Source organism: Toxotes jaculatrix, chromosome 10 (assembly GCF_017976425.1).
Source record: "Toxotes jaculatrix isolate fToxJac2 chromosome 10, fToxJac2.pri, whole genome shotgun sequence".
Taxonomy (NCBI): domain Eukaryota; kingdom Metazoa; phylum Chordata; class Actinopteri; family Toxotidae; genus Toxotes; species Toxotes jaculatrix.
Genome location: NC_054403.1, coordinates 9,108,315 through 9,126,646, shown reverse-complemented (window position 1 = coordinate 9,126,646; position 18,332 = coordinate 9,108,315). Strand labels below are relative to the sequence as shown.

Sequence of the window (18,332 nt, the reverse complement as noted above, 5' to 3'; positions counted from 1 at the left end):
GGAGAAAATATTACAAATTCACTTAACCCATCTACCACAGAGGTGATTATAATTCCCTGCAGGGAGATTTTGATAGGGTTAGATTATAGAAATGTTATGGCATAAATGTTTAGTCCGGGATCCACAGGGACGTTTGGGTTCTGGACTTAAAAGGGCCAAAGTTTTTGCTCCTGTAAGCACTTTTATGCACGCTCCAGCAGCCTATCACGCTCCCTTTCCTCACCAAAGCTTTCAGTATGACGAATAACTCCAAAGTCCATTTCAATTTGGGTCGATGGCTCGGGCCGTGGTGGTGGGGGTGGAGATGTGGGGTCAACCCAATAACAGCCCCCCTCCCCTCCGCCTCCCTGAATCCAACCATCCACCCCTCCACGTCCCCATAAATGCCTTCGCTTCCTGCTTCCAAGTTCGGACAGAGCGCTGTGATTGGCCGCGGCTCGCACTGTGGGCTGTTCCCCCCTGAGCTCCGCTCTGCTCGGGTTACAGTTGAGCTTGAGCTGCCGCACACACCGGATCGCGGAGAGTTCTCCAGACGTTAAAAAACACATACACCGGCATGGAAACGTTGGCGAGCGGATTTAGAACCACCGAGCGGCCTGGTGAGCGGGTCTAACCTTCCCTCGGCACCCCCCCCCCCTTCCTTTGTGTGTGTGTCCGTGCAGCGACAAACACGGGAGCTGTATTTACGCACCGGCCACGCAGCATGCCCGAGTTGGACTAGAGGCTACCCTGCTGGAGCGCAACACGCACGCGGAACACCGCTGAGAGCCGGGAGGAATATTTACAATAGAAACTCAATTCCTTTGCGAAGAAGAATAGCACACGAGGGGGGAGCGGAGGAGTGAAAGATAACACTGGAATGAAGTGGACCTCGGGATTCCCAGCGTGCTGCGGAGTTGTGACTGATGGATGAATGTGGTCATCTGTAGGTTATATACAGCGACAGGTACAGACACCATCAGGGGAGCTTTGACAAAGACACGGCGCAGCGCTTCATCGGCAGCCGCATCGCCAGATTGTGTGTGTGTCTCCAGAAACTGTGCGACTGGTTAGATCGGTTTCACCACACATCAGATCGTACTGTCGGGTTGTCTCTTTAGAGCAAAAAGAAAGGAAAAAAGAAAAAAAAAAGGTCGTGAAGGGCAGTTTTTGTCTCAGCCACAGGTCAACCAGGACATTCGGGGGCTGCTTTTCCCTTCCAGATCCAATCAAGAACCGGGGGCTCCTTCTTCTGCACGTCTCCTGCGGACAGTTCAGTCAAGGACACGGGGGTCTGGAGCATTTTTTTAAGAAGTCGGACAGAGGGACATGTATCTGATATCGACCTCACATGCTCCCGACTGATCGTAGCTCACCTTTCCACCGGGCGAACCACAGATAAAGGCTGCCAGGCGCACTGTCCGACGCTCTGAGTTATCGGCTCACTGTCTGTACATTTATCAGAATGGCGGGACTCGGTTGTTGGAAGTATTACCTCTGGATCTTTATTTTAATGTGCAGGTCGGCGTTACCTACAGCAAAATCGCTGGAGACTATAATTTGGAGCTCGCAGAATCCCAAGTAAGTCTCGTATTTCATTTGTACAAGCATGCCAAACTCGCATGGGTGTGTGCGTAATGGAGGACTAACATTACTGGAAAAGTTGCCATTGTGTGCAAGCTGGGTTAAATGTTCTGTTAAATGTAGCAATTATCTCAAAAAGAACATAATTTATTTAGTTTTAATTGTCATTCCTGCGCCACAGAGTTCTGTGCAGATTTATTTCCCAGTGGGGAATTTCCCAACACCAAAGAAACACAGCAGGTACAGGCTTATACAATATACAGTAGGCCTCACTCATATCACAATAATGGATGGGTAATTATAGCAATTTATGTCTTATTTACATTCACTTGTATATTATTATTACCAGATTGAAGGTCTGCTTGGATACTTCAATCAGGACAACCTGAGAGCTGTGAGAGTTTGTCCAGTTTCCTTGTTGCTGGTGTCATTTGTTGAGTAAAGACTGAAAGACAAAAGTTAAGTAAAGAATGCCAGGCGTGTCAATGTACAGCCATAAAGTGAGTCTATCCTGTAGCCCAGGATATTTCTCCTCTCAGGCCGTCTCAGGAGCCCTGAACATGGGGCTCTCTTTCTGGCCTCTCGAGGGGCCAGGCCACACGGCGTCCCAGCTCTCCAAGTCTGAATTCGGCTCCCCCCACAAAAATGTGTGATAAGATGTTTTCAGATTTCAGAGCTGCAAAATGCTTGAAATGAATTTAATTTTTCTTAATCGCCCTGGTGTGGATCCAGTGTAATTTCTCAACATCAAATCGGGTTTCTCAAAAGGCAAGCAGCTGAAGCAAGGCATTTTTCTGACAATTTATATTATTCCCATCAAAACAAGCAGAGTGAGCCCAGACTGCTGATAATAAAATACGCTCTGGTAACAATTATCACCCACTTAGACTTGACTCCCACATTTGCATGATGTTGGAAAGCATACATAAGGGGAAAATAAACTAAAAGAGAGAGGAAAAAAAAAGAAAAGAAAAGCCATCTCCTGTATTTCTGTGTGGTTGGAGCTGAGGAGCTGACCTTCATTTGAGCACACAGCACCGAGGGGAAATGGAGAGTAGCTCGACCAGCTTATAACTAGAACTTACTCATTCAAGTGAATCCATGATTTATCCCCCAAATGTCAGATGTCATAGGAGCTCGTTGTGCAGTCAGTGAGTATGAATATTGCTGCCATGCTCATTGGAGTGTGGGGTAGATGCGTGTGTGTGCGTGTGTGTGTGTGTGTGTGGCCCGGTCCTAATGGTAAGACTACGGCCCATCAGCTTTTATTTGACAATGGCTGCAGAGGTAGTGGAACAATGAGCGTCATCAGACAGAGATATACACACACATATTGCCCCTGCACGAAAACCCACACCTTGTGTCAGCCATGGGTAGACAAATGAAAAAAAAAAAAAGAAAAAAAAGAGGGGGAGACATTTATTGATTGATGATGTCACCTGGAGGGAATGTCTTAGAAGGTTACCACGCTGGTTTTAGGGATTGGAAGATCATTTCTCCATCTGTTCCTCCGCTCTGCTCCTTGTAAAAATCCCCACGCCGGCCGAATATTTCATAAAGTTCACAGTGGAACAATAATGCACTCTGCAAAGTGTTCTCTCAACCTAATTATCCTGCTGCTCCGCTCTCAGAAAACAACAGACAATTATCTTGCTGTGTGCAGGCTTTGCAATAACAAAAGACAAACCTGTTTTTTGGTTTCTGATAGGCAATAAAAAAAAAAAGAATATCTGTACGACAATCAACATCTGTCTTCTCTGTTTGTTGTTATAAACTCCATCTCTGTCTCTGCCTATATTGCTCCATAGTGATAACAGAGAGAGAGAGAGGCCTATAGAAATGTACAGTACACTATCCGGTGACTTATCTAGATTTACGATGTCTTACTTCCTGTTCCCACTTTAGGGAGCACTGCTGCCTCAGCTAATAAATTAATCTGGCCCTCTGCTTACACACTGTACCACATACACACAAAATATAACAATACCAGTGCCTCCCTGCAGGCCATGAGTTATGAGACAAAGTATAGGAAACCAGCAGGTTTGGGCCACTATGGCGTGTGTGTGTTGTTTTTTCCTTTATGTGTGTGCAGGCTTATGTGCGGGTTCCTTTAAGCGTTCCCTCTGTTATGGATTTCCATGTGAGAATGCTATCACTCCCGCTTCTGCATTATCAATAACTGGGGTTTGCTTAATTGATTTCCTCCCAGCATGCTTGAGCAGGCAACATACATCATCACTGTAATGCCATCTGGAAAGAAGAAGGAGAAACATCCCCTAAGTTTTTTAGCTTTGCTGCAGGATGTATCAGACCTTTTTGATATTTAATTTGAGGCTGGATGAGTGAAATGCTGAGGTGGTGGGGGTAGAGTCTGGGTGGAGGAGCAGCCCCGCAGAAGGAGAAGGCTGAGGATGTGTCAACGTACCCAGCCGGTAAAGAGCCGTCTAACATTTGATCGGAGCAAATCGGATTAGTTCTCATTTACCTGAGTGGGATTACGGCAGAAAATGTCACTTTGTTATGACTGATCACGTCCCATCGGTTCGGCTGAAGCTAGCATCTTAATGTACAGGCATGCTACATACATACGCTCACACGGGCACTCTCGCCGCGTGCTTAGGAATTCTGCAGTGATGCCAGTTTCGTGATAATCTGACAAGGTTGCTATGAGTGGTTCCTGCACGTCCTCCAACCCTTCTTAGCTAATATTTACCTCATGACCTGTAGCTATCACAGCCTGTTTGCAGCAGCTCGGGAGACAAACAAGATGATGGGAGAGAGAGTTGGAAAACACACTGGCACCTCTGAAAACGCAGAGCGAGGAAACAGCCACAGGCTGGCCAGGAGTCTGCTGCTCTGATATTGAACTCCTCACATTTTGGTGAGGGCTTGGAAACAGTTTGCAGACATTTCTTGGCCTCTAACGGTCTTGAAGCCCACAGAAGAACACAAACTAGCCTGACGAAGAGAGGCGTTTGTGTTGATAAAAGTCAGCTAAAGCCTCTGTTGCTGTGGGTCTTTACTTACTCATTTTATTTTGCTGTCCTTTGACTTCAGCTGCCTGGCAAACAGCTTAACAGTCGACTGATTTGGTTTATAACGTGCTTGCACGGTTTAAAGGTTCAGTGACTTTGATGATTACATTGCGTTTGATTACCACTGTGATATTTAGCAAGCATGTTTATTTTTTCCAAAACAGAAAAACAATTTTGTGTTATATTTTTTATAAGAAAAAAAAACAAACAAAGAAAACGTGTACTTTCAGATGCTGAGATGGCAAGTTTGTTGTTAAATACCTTTTGAAAACAACATAATTTTATTTGTCTGCTGTTAGGAGAAGGGGTGCACAGAAGGCCTAATTAAGGTTCAAGTTTTGTTTTCATGATTAGCTTTTTCTGGTTAGATAATTGGAGGGGGAAAAAAGGTAATTAGGGGAGAGAAAAAAAAAACTTCTGTTTTTCCTTTGCTTTTAGAAGCTGCTGTTATAAAAGCAAACGTTTTAAAGGTTTATTCTCGAGCACCGGGAAACCTTTGACTCCTGCAAAGTGACGTTCACAAAAGCTCCACGACGCTGACATTTAAATACAACCAGCATTGTAGGAGGAGGTTAAAAAAACAAACTGCAATTGCAAAACTTGAAACTGCCGCAGCCTGTTCAACAAGAGCCGGATGAAACTTCAGGACTAGACCAGAAACAGGATTTGGTTCTTTGCAAAGAAAGTCCACTGAGCGCTCCCCTCTGCTGCCCGCTGCAGTGTGGGTCACTGCTGAGAGGGTCAGAGGCCTGTTTTTGTTTCTTGCCTGCCTCGCGCCCTGCTGCTTGCCCCCTTTACCCCTTTCCGATATACACCTTCTCTCTCTCCTTGCCCCCCTGAGTCCCCCCTCTCTTCCCCCCCTTTAGACTCTGATCATGTTTCCCTCTGATACAGATCTCATTACACACAGAGAGGACTTAGAGCCTGAGCCCCACTCAGAGAGAGAAAGAGAGAGAGGTCCCAACCAATAAGAAATACTTCTGGAAAGCAACTGGCCCATGGTGCTGTAAAGGCACCCTGTGTCTCAGTATAAGGACAGCTGCGTTTGCTTTTATGTGTGTGCACTTCTGTGTGGACACGAGTGTTGTTTCAGCGGTGTGTAACGACAGATTCTTCATTTGGTTATCTCCGTGAGGCACCTGGGCTCAGAAAGGGGCTGCAGTGCTTTAGGATATTTCAGGGGAAAAAATGCAGTTTTTCCATCATGGTTTCGCTCCAGATGGACTCACTTTATCCGCTGGTGGTTTGGCTGCCACATCACTGAAAACTGATCATTGTGCTTTTTGTGTGTTATTGATGCGTTCATTTCTTTATATTCAAGCAGTGGTGCACACGAAACTGAGCTTCATTCCCCGGCTTGCAACTAATTTTTGGCTTTTTTTTTTTCCTCTGTGCATGGGGTACTGCGTGACTTCCAAACTGGCCCTCATGACCCAGAGTTACAGTTGGTTCTCTTTTAAGGCATATTACAGGGGACTGATTCACAACTGGGGCAACAGCTGAATGCAATTGATCACTTGGAAGAACAGAGTTTTGAAAAGATTGGTTTATTAACCAGGTAGTTGGCCAAAAACACAGCAACTTAAAAAGAAAACAAAAAACAACTTTAAAATCTTCTGTTTTGGTAGATTTGACCTGGTCACTGTATCACACAGTCACAGTATCAGTATCTATTGTCATGTACAGCACTTCAAACCTGAAAACCTGTTTATAGTTAAACTAACCAGACAGATGTCTGAGTTTCAGGGATTTAAAATGTGACACATCAAGATGCAACCATGTTATATAACAAGGGATATGAAAAAGACAGAAACCAATATAAAGAAAAGAACTATTTCTGATGGATGACAAATTTATATTGTCTCATGGTATATGTCTTTATATCTTTTATCATATTGCTGACATTGATTAAATGCTTGTAATTGATCAAAGACTTTTTATCAAAAGTCTGTGTTTCCAGCATCTTCTCACATTCTTCTGTGAATTTCCTGCTTTCCCATTTTTCTGTCATTTGAAATTCAGATCTTTGTGTTTTTGTTTGTTGGACCAAACCAGCAATTTCAAGGTCTTTAGCTTCAAGAAACTCCAAGTCATGGGGATTTTCCACGATTTTACAGATTAAATAATTAATCAGTCAGCCAAAAAAAAAAAAAGAGACAAATAAATTGATTATGAAAATAATAAATATAAAATAAAGTTAAGAGCCCTAGACTAGAGAACTAACATGTATCTTAATCTTGACAACCAGAGTTTGGATACTGTGGTCGTCAGGACTATTGCTAGAAACTCACATAGGCGTGACAGACATGGCTTAGGTTGTCTGTGGTGAGTCATTAAAAAGCTATGACAAAATTGTTGAAACTTTGTATTACTCAACATTTTTTTTTTTTAATAGAAACCACATTCATTTACGACCTAAGTGGAGCAAAACAAACACAACGTGTTAGATATTCAGTCTTTGTTTGGTCCAGTAATTGCAAGTCCAATTATTTTGTAAAATAAATTGCAAATCAATGTGAGCATTGTTTCTTTTTGCTCAGTTTCTGTGTTCATACTGCAATTAAAGGACACTAAAGCTCATATGAAAGGGACAAGTATAGGCTTATGGTAGTGAATGAGTGCTTCAGAGTGCATGTCGGTGTGTGCTATTGTTCTTTGTCCAGCCACAGTGGAGCATTAAGGAAGTGTTAGGAGCGTGCCAGTGTGCCCCTGTGAAAGTGTTGAGGGCCGAGCGGTGGACGAGTGTGGAGTGGCTGAACAGTGGCTGCCTTACAGGCGGTTAGCGACCAGGCTTCATTAGACAGAGGCCTGGCTGGCAGCAACCAGGAAGTTCCCATCAGCTCCAGCTCTGCCAAGCAGAGGCACAGGCGCTGGTGCTGGAAAGCGTCCCTTAAGATTTCTACACGCCACCTCGACTGCGCTTTAGCTGAATCAAGAGAAAAATGTAGGAATGCAGAGTTACAGGAAGTGGGGAAAAAAGTTGAATGGGCAAAGTCTGCCTTTTGTTTGCCATCTTAGTTCTTTCACATAAGAGCAGTTGAAAATAAGGGGATTAAACAGGAGAGGAAAGGAAGCTAATGTAGAGCGTTGAAACGCAGCCCTGGGCTCAACCGCACATCCTTTCAGTCCAGCATAGAGCTCCCAGATTACTTCCATGTGTCAGTGCGAGGGGGAAAGAGAGGGAGAAAAGAAGAAAGGGGGACAGGGAGAGAGAAGTTGAGCGATTGAAAAGCAAGTAGACTTGGATTGGTGGAGATCAGCGGCGGTGTTGGACAGTGGAACGGATCTGTGTGACAGCCATCTCTAAAACCATTACCCCTGCGGCTCCGACTCGGGAACTCGTAACCTCCTCCTCCGGACTGACCTCATAGACTTAACTCTTTCTCAGAGAACCCCTCTGTGCTGTGGAGGCAGACCTCATCAGTCGCCAGGCCCAAACAGCGGGCAGGCAACCTTAACAGTCAGCTGCACTACAAGTTCTTTAAGACGTCATGACTTGTCACTGGCATACAGGCAGCGAGGGATCTGTTTTCCCCCAGTTTGTGGCGCTACAAAGACTTTTGTGGGAAAGTTTGAATTTAGTGTGCCAGGAGTCTATGGAAGGGGGATGACGAATCCCAACAAATAATGACAAAAAAAAAACCCTATAGGACAGGACTCAGAGTCCTATTGTGGTTTTGCTGAGAAACTGAGGTTGTTAAATTACGATGCAAGTGTACACAAGTTTTCTTTCTTTCTTTTTTGTCCTGAGAAATAAAGAAAGAATTTTAACTCAAAATCCACATACTAGTTTTATAAGTACATTCACTAGCTTTTTCAGGAGCTTTCAGCAGCATCTGAAAAAAATTACAAAAGATATATTAAACAAAAAAAAAACCTTTCTTCAGCTCCACTTACTAACTTTTACTAGCAATTTTCAGAACTTTTTCCAGAACTTTCAACTGTATTTACAAAATTACGAGAAAATGTTAAACAAAAAAAGTATCGACAAGGTCTACCTACTAACTTGTAGTATTTTTACAAACTTTCCGGAATCTTTCAACCACATCAACAAATTTAAAAGTATAATAAAAAAAAAAAAAACTCAAGGACAATGTTCTAGCTACATGAGTTATTTTATACATTTTTTCTGGAGCTTTTAAATGCATCTACAAAATTGAGAAAAAAAAATAATAGACAAGAAGTTGACTCAACGTCCACTTGCAAGCAATTACAATTTTAGCAATTATTTTCTCGAAGTCAGTCACATCTACAAAACAACAAACAGCATAAGTAGACAAAAAAGAATCTCAAGATTTACTTTCTAACTGTACCAGTAATTCTAGCCTTTTTTGTCTTCTCATGAAGCATAGTCCATCTGCAGAGGAAGTCCATGACAAATGCTCTAAAAGAAAAGCCAGTAAGTTGACCTTCAGTGAAGATACTATTATTGTGAAACTTTTGTCAAACTCAGGAGATCAGGAAAGGACTTTTATGTTCTAAAAATATTAGTCTGTTCCACATTTTAACACTCAATATAATATAATATAATATAATATAATATAATATAATATAATATAATATATTATATTATATTATATTATATACATTTCTTGTGGGAACAGTTGAACTTCTCCACTTACCTTGTGGCTCTTTAAGTGGAACCAAAGTGAGCTTTACTTTTGAAACTGGTAATATTTTACAAGTAGAGACTGGATGAAGCATGGCCATACCCAACCAGCCCTGAACATATCATTAATGATCATCATAGAGCTCTTTGTTCTCTCTTATGAGTACACTAATGGAGTGACAGAGTAATTGAATGGAGTGGTAGGATAATAGAATGATAGAATGATAAAGTAATGGAATAGTGTCGTAGCGGTCCTTAGTTCCCAAGGGATACCCCCCGTAAGTGTGTCAGCGTGGCAGATGGGCGGTCTGTAACAACCCCCCCCCCCCCCCCCCATGTTAATTATAAAGCATCATAATCCATCTATGGCATACAGAGGCAGGACATGGAGACTATTAGGGGGAGCATGGAAATGGCACAGTGTATAATCCTCAGGACTTTACCACTATTAGGCTCCCCCAGGCATCGAGCAAAAAACCACTAATTTCTCCGGTAATCTAGCTTGAGCGGTCCCCTTCTTGCTCGTTCTCGGTGTGTTTCTCTGTAGATGTGTGTCCCAAATTTTCAGATGCTAACTGGAGGTTTGATTTATCTTTGATTTTTTTTTTTTTTTTTTTTTAAACCCTGGCTTCAGACTTTTTTTTTCCCACCATGCCCACAGGCAAGACAGACAGCCCAAAAAGCATTCGAGTTTGTGTGTGTGTGAGTGTGTATGCATGCCTCCGTTAACCCATTCTGCCAAGTCTTGGCTCAGCCTTTTCTAAGCAAACTCCCAGCGTGATCCCGGTCCCCCTTGTGCTGGTGAGAGGAGTTGGAAGAAAAGGCCTGTGGGACTCCTGCTGCTCCCAGGCCCGGCCCCGGCCCCTCTGCCTGCGAGGGCCGGGCCTGGGATTTGCTGCGCGCCGGGGCTCTGTGTGGCAGCTGTGACTGACGCTTCAATCGCCTCTCCCTGGGACACCCCAGTGCAACCCTGCATTCCCTTTCACACCTCGGAAACGGGGGGAAAAAGACAATTACACACATATTCAGCAACCTCCCTCTCCCAGTCTCTCCACAATCCTGCATCTCTGATGTGCGGCCATTTACTAGATCTATAAAAAACATTTCTAAAGTTTCTTGTGTTTTGCAAATAACTCTGCTTCTAAACAAATTGCAAATTAGTTTAGCTGTCTGGACAGCCTGTCTGCAATTTCATTATGTATTTGAAGTTGCTCTTGTTTATTTAATTTTTGTTCTGAGTTGTCCTCTCACTAAGTAAATACTATAACTCAGCTATTTCCTTTGCATTTCCCTTGATATTTAGAAAATGTAAGTAATGGAAAAAGATTTGAGCCTTAAAGTGGAGTTAATTCTGTCATGTATGGATTGTCAGTAAATTGAGTTTGTCTCTGGGCTATCAGAGCAGGGACTCGTAAGCCAGCGGGATTTAAGTCTCTTAATTGAATTATTTTGATTGCTGACTTGATTGATGGAGTCAGATGTGGTGCGTTTTCCATGAGTTTTTGTCTGACTAATTCTTCTTCCAATAGAGCCATACCAGACAGATACAATAGAAACCTGCAATCAATCACAACTGCAACCCTGAGCATTTTGTTGGGAGAGAAATGTGCCTGCCATCAGGTCCGAGTTCCACAGGCCATCCAGACAATGTAAAACCAACAATGACATCAGATAGTAGAGCACTCTAAAGTCTAATCTTCCCATAATGCCATGCTAAACCCCACAGAGACCCACGGCAGGGAGAAAGGCTTTTTTATGCCCCAGCTCTGCTCCTCCTCCCATGGCCTCTGGCTCTCTGTGAGTGTGTGTGTGTGTGTCCATGCATGTTGGAAAGAGAAAAAGAATTCAGGAGTGAATGGAGATGTCACTGTCAGACTCTGGCCTCCACATGAATCCGCTCCAGAATGGCCATATTGGCAGCTTGTGTGTGTTGAGTGAGAGAGCCTGTCGGGGGGTCTGCCGTTTCCCCTCCACGCCGAGTTCTTACGGCCGTGATTGGAGCACGGCAGGACGCAGGTCTATATTTCATCCTATTCATATGAGGGAGGTCGTTTCATCTCCCACACACATGTTTCCCATTAGATGTGTGTTTATTCTCCCCCATGATGTGCTTGGCCGTGGAAGCCTCTCATCTCTCTCCGATATTGGAAATAGAAGTGAAGGTCTGCTTAAGCAAACACAATATCCTAAACCTCTCCGCTCTCTTTATGAACTATGCGGAGAATAAGGCCGAAGGCATTGCGTTGACTGGATTTAATGAGTAACCGTGGTAGTTTTTCCTCTAAAAGCTCTGTAATGTTGTACTTCACACTGTGATTTTAACTCGCTAATCTTAATGTGCCGCGCTGTTCTGTGCTCTGCTGTCTCATTGCGCTGTTCTCTGCTCTGCTGTCTCATCTTCCATTTTCCCCCTAGCTGAAAACTTTGACTACTTTTAGCTATTCTCCTCATCTGTCTCCCAAGTCTCCCACTGTGAAACATGACAGCCCGAACCTCCACCACATCACTCCTCTCTTCTCCTCTCCTGTCTCTGAGATGAAAGCTCTTCTTTGCAGACAAACCTCTGTGAGTCCTTTCTGCGCGCCGGGCCCAGGCCCTGTGTTGCTGCTTTTAGTAGCTCTGTTTGCTGCATTTTCTGATTTATTTATACACTTCTGATTGTAGCACCTCGCGCATGTCGAGAATCTCAAAGTTGGAACCTCGCATGTGCATTATGCGGACTGAGTCAAATTCGTATTTGAAATATACATGAATGCATGAATATATTTATTGTCGAGAAGCCGCCGTGCATCCGGGAGAGTCTCATTTCCTGTGGTGGCCCTGCTCTGGAATGGAGTGGCGTGATCCTTGAAGGCGCCCCACATGTGGCCACCAAATAGAGCCGCTTGGTGCACCTCTCACACAATGGAATGGTAGAGGCAGGGGAAATGATTTGGCTCCCATTGGCGGGTCTGGAGAAGTCCCCTCAAAGCAGTGTGCCTGGCTGAGGCTTTAACCGGCCTTCTCTCTGCATTAGATGTGCGTCCTGTGATGAGCCTTTGAAGGGTGCGGGCAGCTCTGGCTGGGAGATTGCGATTGCATTGCACGGGTGTTGGGGTTCAGCCTTGCACAGAGATTTGCGAGTCGGTAGGATTGTGGCGCTCCACTCAGCGGTGCTTAAGTGGGCCGGACTAAAACGTGTTGACCCGAAAGCCGCAATGTGACGAGGGAACAGCTGCTGTGTCACGTTTGCATATATACACACACACATGCATATATCACAGCGCAAGGTAGTGCGGATGTGTGTGTGCTCACTTGCTCAGGGAGTCAGCTGTGGTTGGCTTGCACAGATTAAGGTTTGAGTGTGTCTTACAGATGGCGGTAATAATGATCAGATAGCCCTTGTAATGGAGACGGCCCAGTTTGTAATGGCTTCCTAAAACAACACATGGAGCGTCTTTACGAGGCCACAATCCGGCCGGTTATCACAGAGCAAACTGTGTGAATGAGAATAGCATCATGTCAAACAAGCTATTTATTAGCACACGCATCACACACACACACACACACATTTCATTTTAATACCGACAGCCTGCATCTTGCCTGCGCTCTGCTTGTTAAAGGCGAGTGTTATCAGAGGAGACACAGACTCCCGCTACACCAGTTAGGCCGTCCTCCCCTTTTACATTCACTGTTAATGAGCCTAATGATGTGTGTCTCCGCGATTGCATCAGTCAATATGCTGTTCAATATGGGTTTTAGAAACCCACTGACAACTTAAGCATGTCCGCCTGGATAAGATCTCCCATCCAAGGGAGGAAAGAAAGAGCAAGTAATTTGTCTTGGATTGGATGGGACATGTGTAGCTGTCTTTTACAATCATGAGCTCAGATTGTAAGCAGAGAATAGATTTGTCACTCAAATTCTCTGATAAGAAGCTGCTTTTAAGACACAGAAGACAGCTGTGTATTAAAAACGCCGTGTCCTAGTTATAACAGCGCCTGGTGCTCTCTTACATGGAGATCTATTGTTTGCTTGGCGTAGATACTTCTCAGCTCGTTTTTTTTTTTTCCTTTTGGTCTTTCTGTTGTTCTCCTTTTTTGATTTCAGTGCCGGCTTTGTTTCAGTGAAGTATTTATGTTTCAGAGAGGGTTTAGCTGGAGTTTTATTTCAGTTTATGTCAGGGGGTATTTAGTATGTTCGAGACCACTGACATTCAGCTTTATGCTTTGTCAGAGAGTTGCCATAAGAGTTTAATACTCCCCGTATACTGATTACAGATGTACCTTTTTCATTTCTGCTGAGATTTGTTTCACTGTATTTGTCTTATTATTTTTAGCCACATTACTTTGTGCAGTTTTAAACACAGTTACGTAAGATACTTTCTCTGTTTATTTCTTTTTTTATATTTAGCTCACTGTGCTAATATTGGTTTCTTTCCTCTGTGAAAAAAGAGCCGGGAGAGACCCCTGTGACACTGAAATGCTGTTTCTTTTATAAACCACAGAGCGTTTGATTGATCTGTCCCGTGGTCTTGATCCCTGGGCTTGGCTGATTAAACCTATCCATCAGCTTCTCTTATCAGTGCCCTAACAGATCGACTGCAGGACACTGAACTAAAACCCTTGTATTGTTGTTACACAGAAAAAGTCAAAGGCTAAGGACAGGGAGGGGAGAGGTTTACCAGAACTCATCTCTTCAAGGCCTTATGAACAAAAAAAAAAAAAAATCCCCATCCTCTTTGTTATTTTAAAGAAATAGTTCCTGTAAAAAAATAAAGTATGGAGATAAGTATCTCTTGTGTTATTGTCATGAGTGTCCTGCACACACACACTTTCCTGTTGCACATATTGAAATAACCTCTAAATGAGGTCGAACAGTAGCACTGCAGATTGTGACAAGAGTGTTTCCCCTCCAGAGGGAAATCAGAAAGTAATGTTTCCTGTCCGCAGTGTCAGCTCCCCACTAGTGATGTGACCCACCCCCCCCACACACTCCCCGCTCCCCTCCCCTGGTCACAGCTCACACAGACATCAAGCCAGATAATGACATTTCTTTCACTGACAGGCTGTCATTCACGTGCACGTGCAAGTGTCGATACACACACTTGAACGTATGCGTGCAGGCACGCTCTCGTGCTCGCTTGAAAAAGGAGGGCAGACAAGCACGGTCGCCGTTATGAATCATCTGAATGATTTGCAAGTCAAATAGCCAGTTTCATAAGATGTGCTTGTTATTTTCTGAAATAAATTTGAGTTTCTCATCTTCCGGGTGACTGTTAAAGCAAATACATCAAGGCTACTAAAACGTGGATGATTGCATGTCATTTTGCTCTCATTTATCTGCAAGCATCTATTACCATCATGTTGTCAAGTCAATGAAAACAGCACCGGAAAAGCCAACAGATGGGCCTTTTTATAATTCACAGATGTATGATTTTGGGACAGTTTGTTAAAGATAAAACCTCTCTAATCTTTTTGCTTATCTTAAAGTTCTTAAATTGCATTGCTTTATAATTCTTAACATCCAGAAAAAAACTATTTCGCATAGTTTAACATAAACACTGACTTTTATGGTGGATAATGATCATATCACAGCCTGCATGCTGGTTTATCGGCACTTTACAGCATGTCAAAATCAGATATTGCTGAAGTTTGCAACTTGCTTCCTCACCAAGACTATCAACAGTCTGAGTTTACATAGTCCGATTTCACGTTAAAAGAAGATGGTTTATTGAAATCCTGTTGCAACATGCCCTGCAGAAGCAGGTGTGGACCTGCCTGCCCGCCCATTTGTCACTAGTGATTTCTGGGTGGGGGGAAGGGAGGGTGTGAACGTTTCCCAAAAGCTAGACGGGAGAAGTTGCCTGCATGGCACATTCATTAACCTGGTATCTAGCTAATCTCCTGGCTAATTCATTTAGTCCTCCGAGCACTCCTGTGTATTAATATCCTCTCTGCGCTGCCGCTCATGGGCTGCAGCAGGAGCGTAGCCATGGCGATGATTGTGTCATTATTTTGCAGTCAGATGAGTGATATCCCAGAGGGCTGTAGCTGGGTTGTCCAGGCCAGTTGAGAGGGACTGATTAGAATTGCAAATGGACGCCAAGTGTTGTGTTTATTGTGTGTCTCAATATTGGAGACAATCAGGCGAATCAAAGCCCTCAGCTGGAGAGATGGGACTGAGGCACGGTGGGCCTCTCTGGTTGGCACCATGTCCTCAATGCTTGTGCAGTGCTCTCCCCCCTCCCTCCCTCCCTCTCTCCTTCTCTCTGTTGCCCCCTCTCTCGGTCGACTGTCGTGTGTATAGGTCTTGAAGTACGTGGACACAGCTGGAGAAAGAGAAGGAGAGACAGAAAGAGCCACTAAATCTAGTGCACTCAATCATCTGTAGTGTGGCGCTTCTCTCACACAGCTGAGAAATATTAAACACGCTTTATGATAATGAAAGTGCTGGCGACAGACATAAATATCAGACGCAAAGTGCTGAAGGATTAAAATGTCTTGTACGTTTGCTCATAACACAAATTTGTCATTGATTTCATGGCTTCCTGAATCGGTAGAGACAGAATTATCAGCTTTTCATCTGCGGAATTACTTTTTTTTTTTTTTTTCTCCGAGGCCTGTTTCTGATGAGGAATATCGAGTCACTGCACATATTTAGGGGCTCGGGACTATTCAGACATCCACATGCAGTTCTGTTGTCTATCCCTGCAAATGGAACCTATTGGCAGCGTGCCCTTGTTATGGCTGGGTGACAGACTGTGGTGCAAAGTGCTCCAAACACACATTTTCTCCACAAGTCACTTGAATTGTTCTTCCTCAACGATTGGCCATTACCCTGATATTGACTCGCTGTTTGTACAAGATTCAGCGAAATCCATCTGAAAGCCATCCAGTGCTGTTGTGTGAGACAGGGAGCTAGTGTTTTAGCTCACCGTGTAATTCATTCTGTCAGTTACACACAGAGAGGCCTATCTTCTCTTGTTTCGCTACTGTTGGCTTTTAAAGAATGTATGTGTGTGTGTGTGTGTGTGTGTGTGTGTGTGTGTGTAATGTACATGCATATGCAAGAATGTGTGTGTGTGTGTGTGTGTGTGTGTGTGTGTGTGCATGCATGCATATGTCCCTGTTCGAACACAGGATAATTCCTCAGGTCATACATGCTCCCCATATAGCACCGCATGACCAGTCACAACAGGCATGTGTGAGGCCCAGGTACAGGCATGCACAGCGAACAGGTATCGCTACAGGGAAATGACTGTTAAAGCTAAGTTTTATTGCACCACACACAGTTCCTCTCGAGCACTTGCTGCTGTAGGCTAAATGAAAAACCGAGCGAAGAGGAATGTGTTCGCACTCTACGGAAATCCCTGAGATTTACTGCGAGCTTTTACTCTAACTTGTGAACGAAGAGGAGGCCAGCAGCCATCATAAGACTCACATGTCAGACGTGATATGATCAAGAGTCACCAGTCTTGAAAGGCAGCAGTCAGTGCATGTGAGGCTGAAGCTGCAGCTCGCAGCCTGTTTGGACAGCGCTGTGTGCTGTTGAGCTTGACGAGCAGTTGATGAGAGATCCTTAGACTTTTGTGTGTGTGTGTGTGTGTGTAAGGGGGGAAAAAAGAGAATGGTTGAGAGGGAGAGTGTGTGTCAGATCGCCGACGTGGCTGTTTGTGAGTGTGTGAAACTGAGGAGAGAGTTCATGAGGTGACATCTCATCAGCTGTTTGACTTTCCCAGTTTCCCAGGGAAGCAGTTTCAAGAACAATGCAGAAGAAAAACCACCAACCACCGACAATTGAAATGCCACAAAAAAAAAAAACCCTGCGCTGTTTGTTGGTGACTGAATTATTGCCGTTGCTTGAGACTGGAGACAGGGGAAATGTGTGAGTGACTGCACTGTGCTTGTAGCAGACACATATCACCTACCGGACTCTTCTACCCATCCATCTCCTAGTGCTCCTCACAATAACAGGAATACATTAAAAAAAGAGCGAGTCAGGAGGGAAGGGGATGCAAGATAAATATTGTGTTAGTATTTTCCCTCCCTCCCCCTTGCAATTGTCTTTCACACTGACAGATGAACAATGAAAGTATTTTGAACTTTGCTGCGTGCTATCTTTTACTTCTGAGTTCAGAACCCTGCTGTCAAAGCCAGACGTGTTCTGGCAGAGATTGATTGATTTGCTTTCTGTGCACCATGTCTTCCCTTTGTTCTTCCAGGAAGGCTTTGGTTTCTCTCCAGTATTCCAGACTTTCTGTAGCTGTGTCACATTAACACCTGTTAACAACACACAGACTCATAAAATATCGATTCAGCTCCCCTTTGATCGTAAAGTGTTGTTATAAAACTCAGACTGGAAGCACTTCATTTCTATATTCTCCAAGAGATGAACCCAGTTCTCTCTGTAGCACAGCCTGCTCTCTGGAAGGGTGGGGGCACGCAAAAATAAATATCCTTTCAAGGAAATATGCATATTATCTTTCTTGCCAAGAGTTATACGAGTTAGATGAGAAGATTGAGGTAATTCTTCTGTTTGTACGCTAAAGCCACAGTTAGCTTAGCCTAGCTTAACTGAGCTTAAAGCCTGGAAACAGGTAAAACGGATAGCTTGGCTCTGTCAGAGGGTGAAAAAATCCTACCTACCAGCACCTCTAAATCTACTAATTAACATGTTATATCTCATTTGCTCAATCTGTGCAAAAACCAAAGTGTAAAAAATGACACGTTGTGGTGTTACAGGTGCTCGTAGGCGGTTTCTGTTACCTGCCGGTGGAGCCAGCCTATAGCTGTTTTACCCCTGTTTCCAGTCTTTATGCTAAGCTAACTGGCTGCTAGCTCCAGCTCCTTTTGTGCTGCGCAGATATGAGAGTGATATCAATTTTCCCACTCTTGTGAAGAAAGCAAATATACATATTTCCCACAACGTCAAATATTCCCTTCAAGAAAAGCCTCATTAGTAATGGGTGTCAGGTTTGTTTTGGAAATGTCTTCGTTGATTTGATTCCCAGATGCGTCAGTGCCAAAATACTCAAGAAACCCCCCTCCCTTCCACCACCACACCCCTCGGAGAAGCCGACTCATTCCGAGCACGAGTTAGAAAAATTAGCTGACTGTAGCTACAAACCGTAGCCTGTCTCTCAT

At 44.0% G+C, this 18,332-nt stretch overlaps 1 protein-coding gene across 1 annotated transcript in view; it reads left to right on the top strand.

Annotated features, from left to right (window-relative positions):
* The first annotated feature begins 502 nt into the window (after positions 1–502).
* The window catches only part of efnb1 (ephrin-B1), a 56,168-nt gene continuing 38,338 nt past the window's right edge, over positions 503–18,332 (top strand). Inside the window, exon 1 of the mRNA XM_041048400.1 lies at positions 503–1,560. Coding sequence (XP_040904334.1) covers positions 1,445–1,560 — 116 coding nt within the window. The 5' untranslated portion in view covers positions 503–1,444. The remainder of the gene's footprint in view (positions 1,561–18,332) is intronic.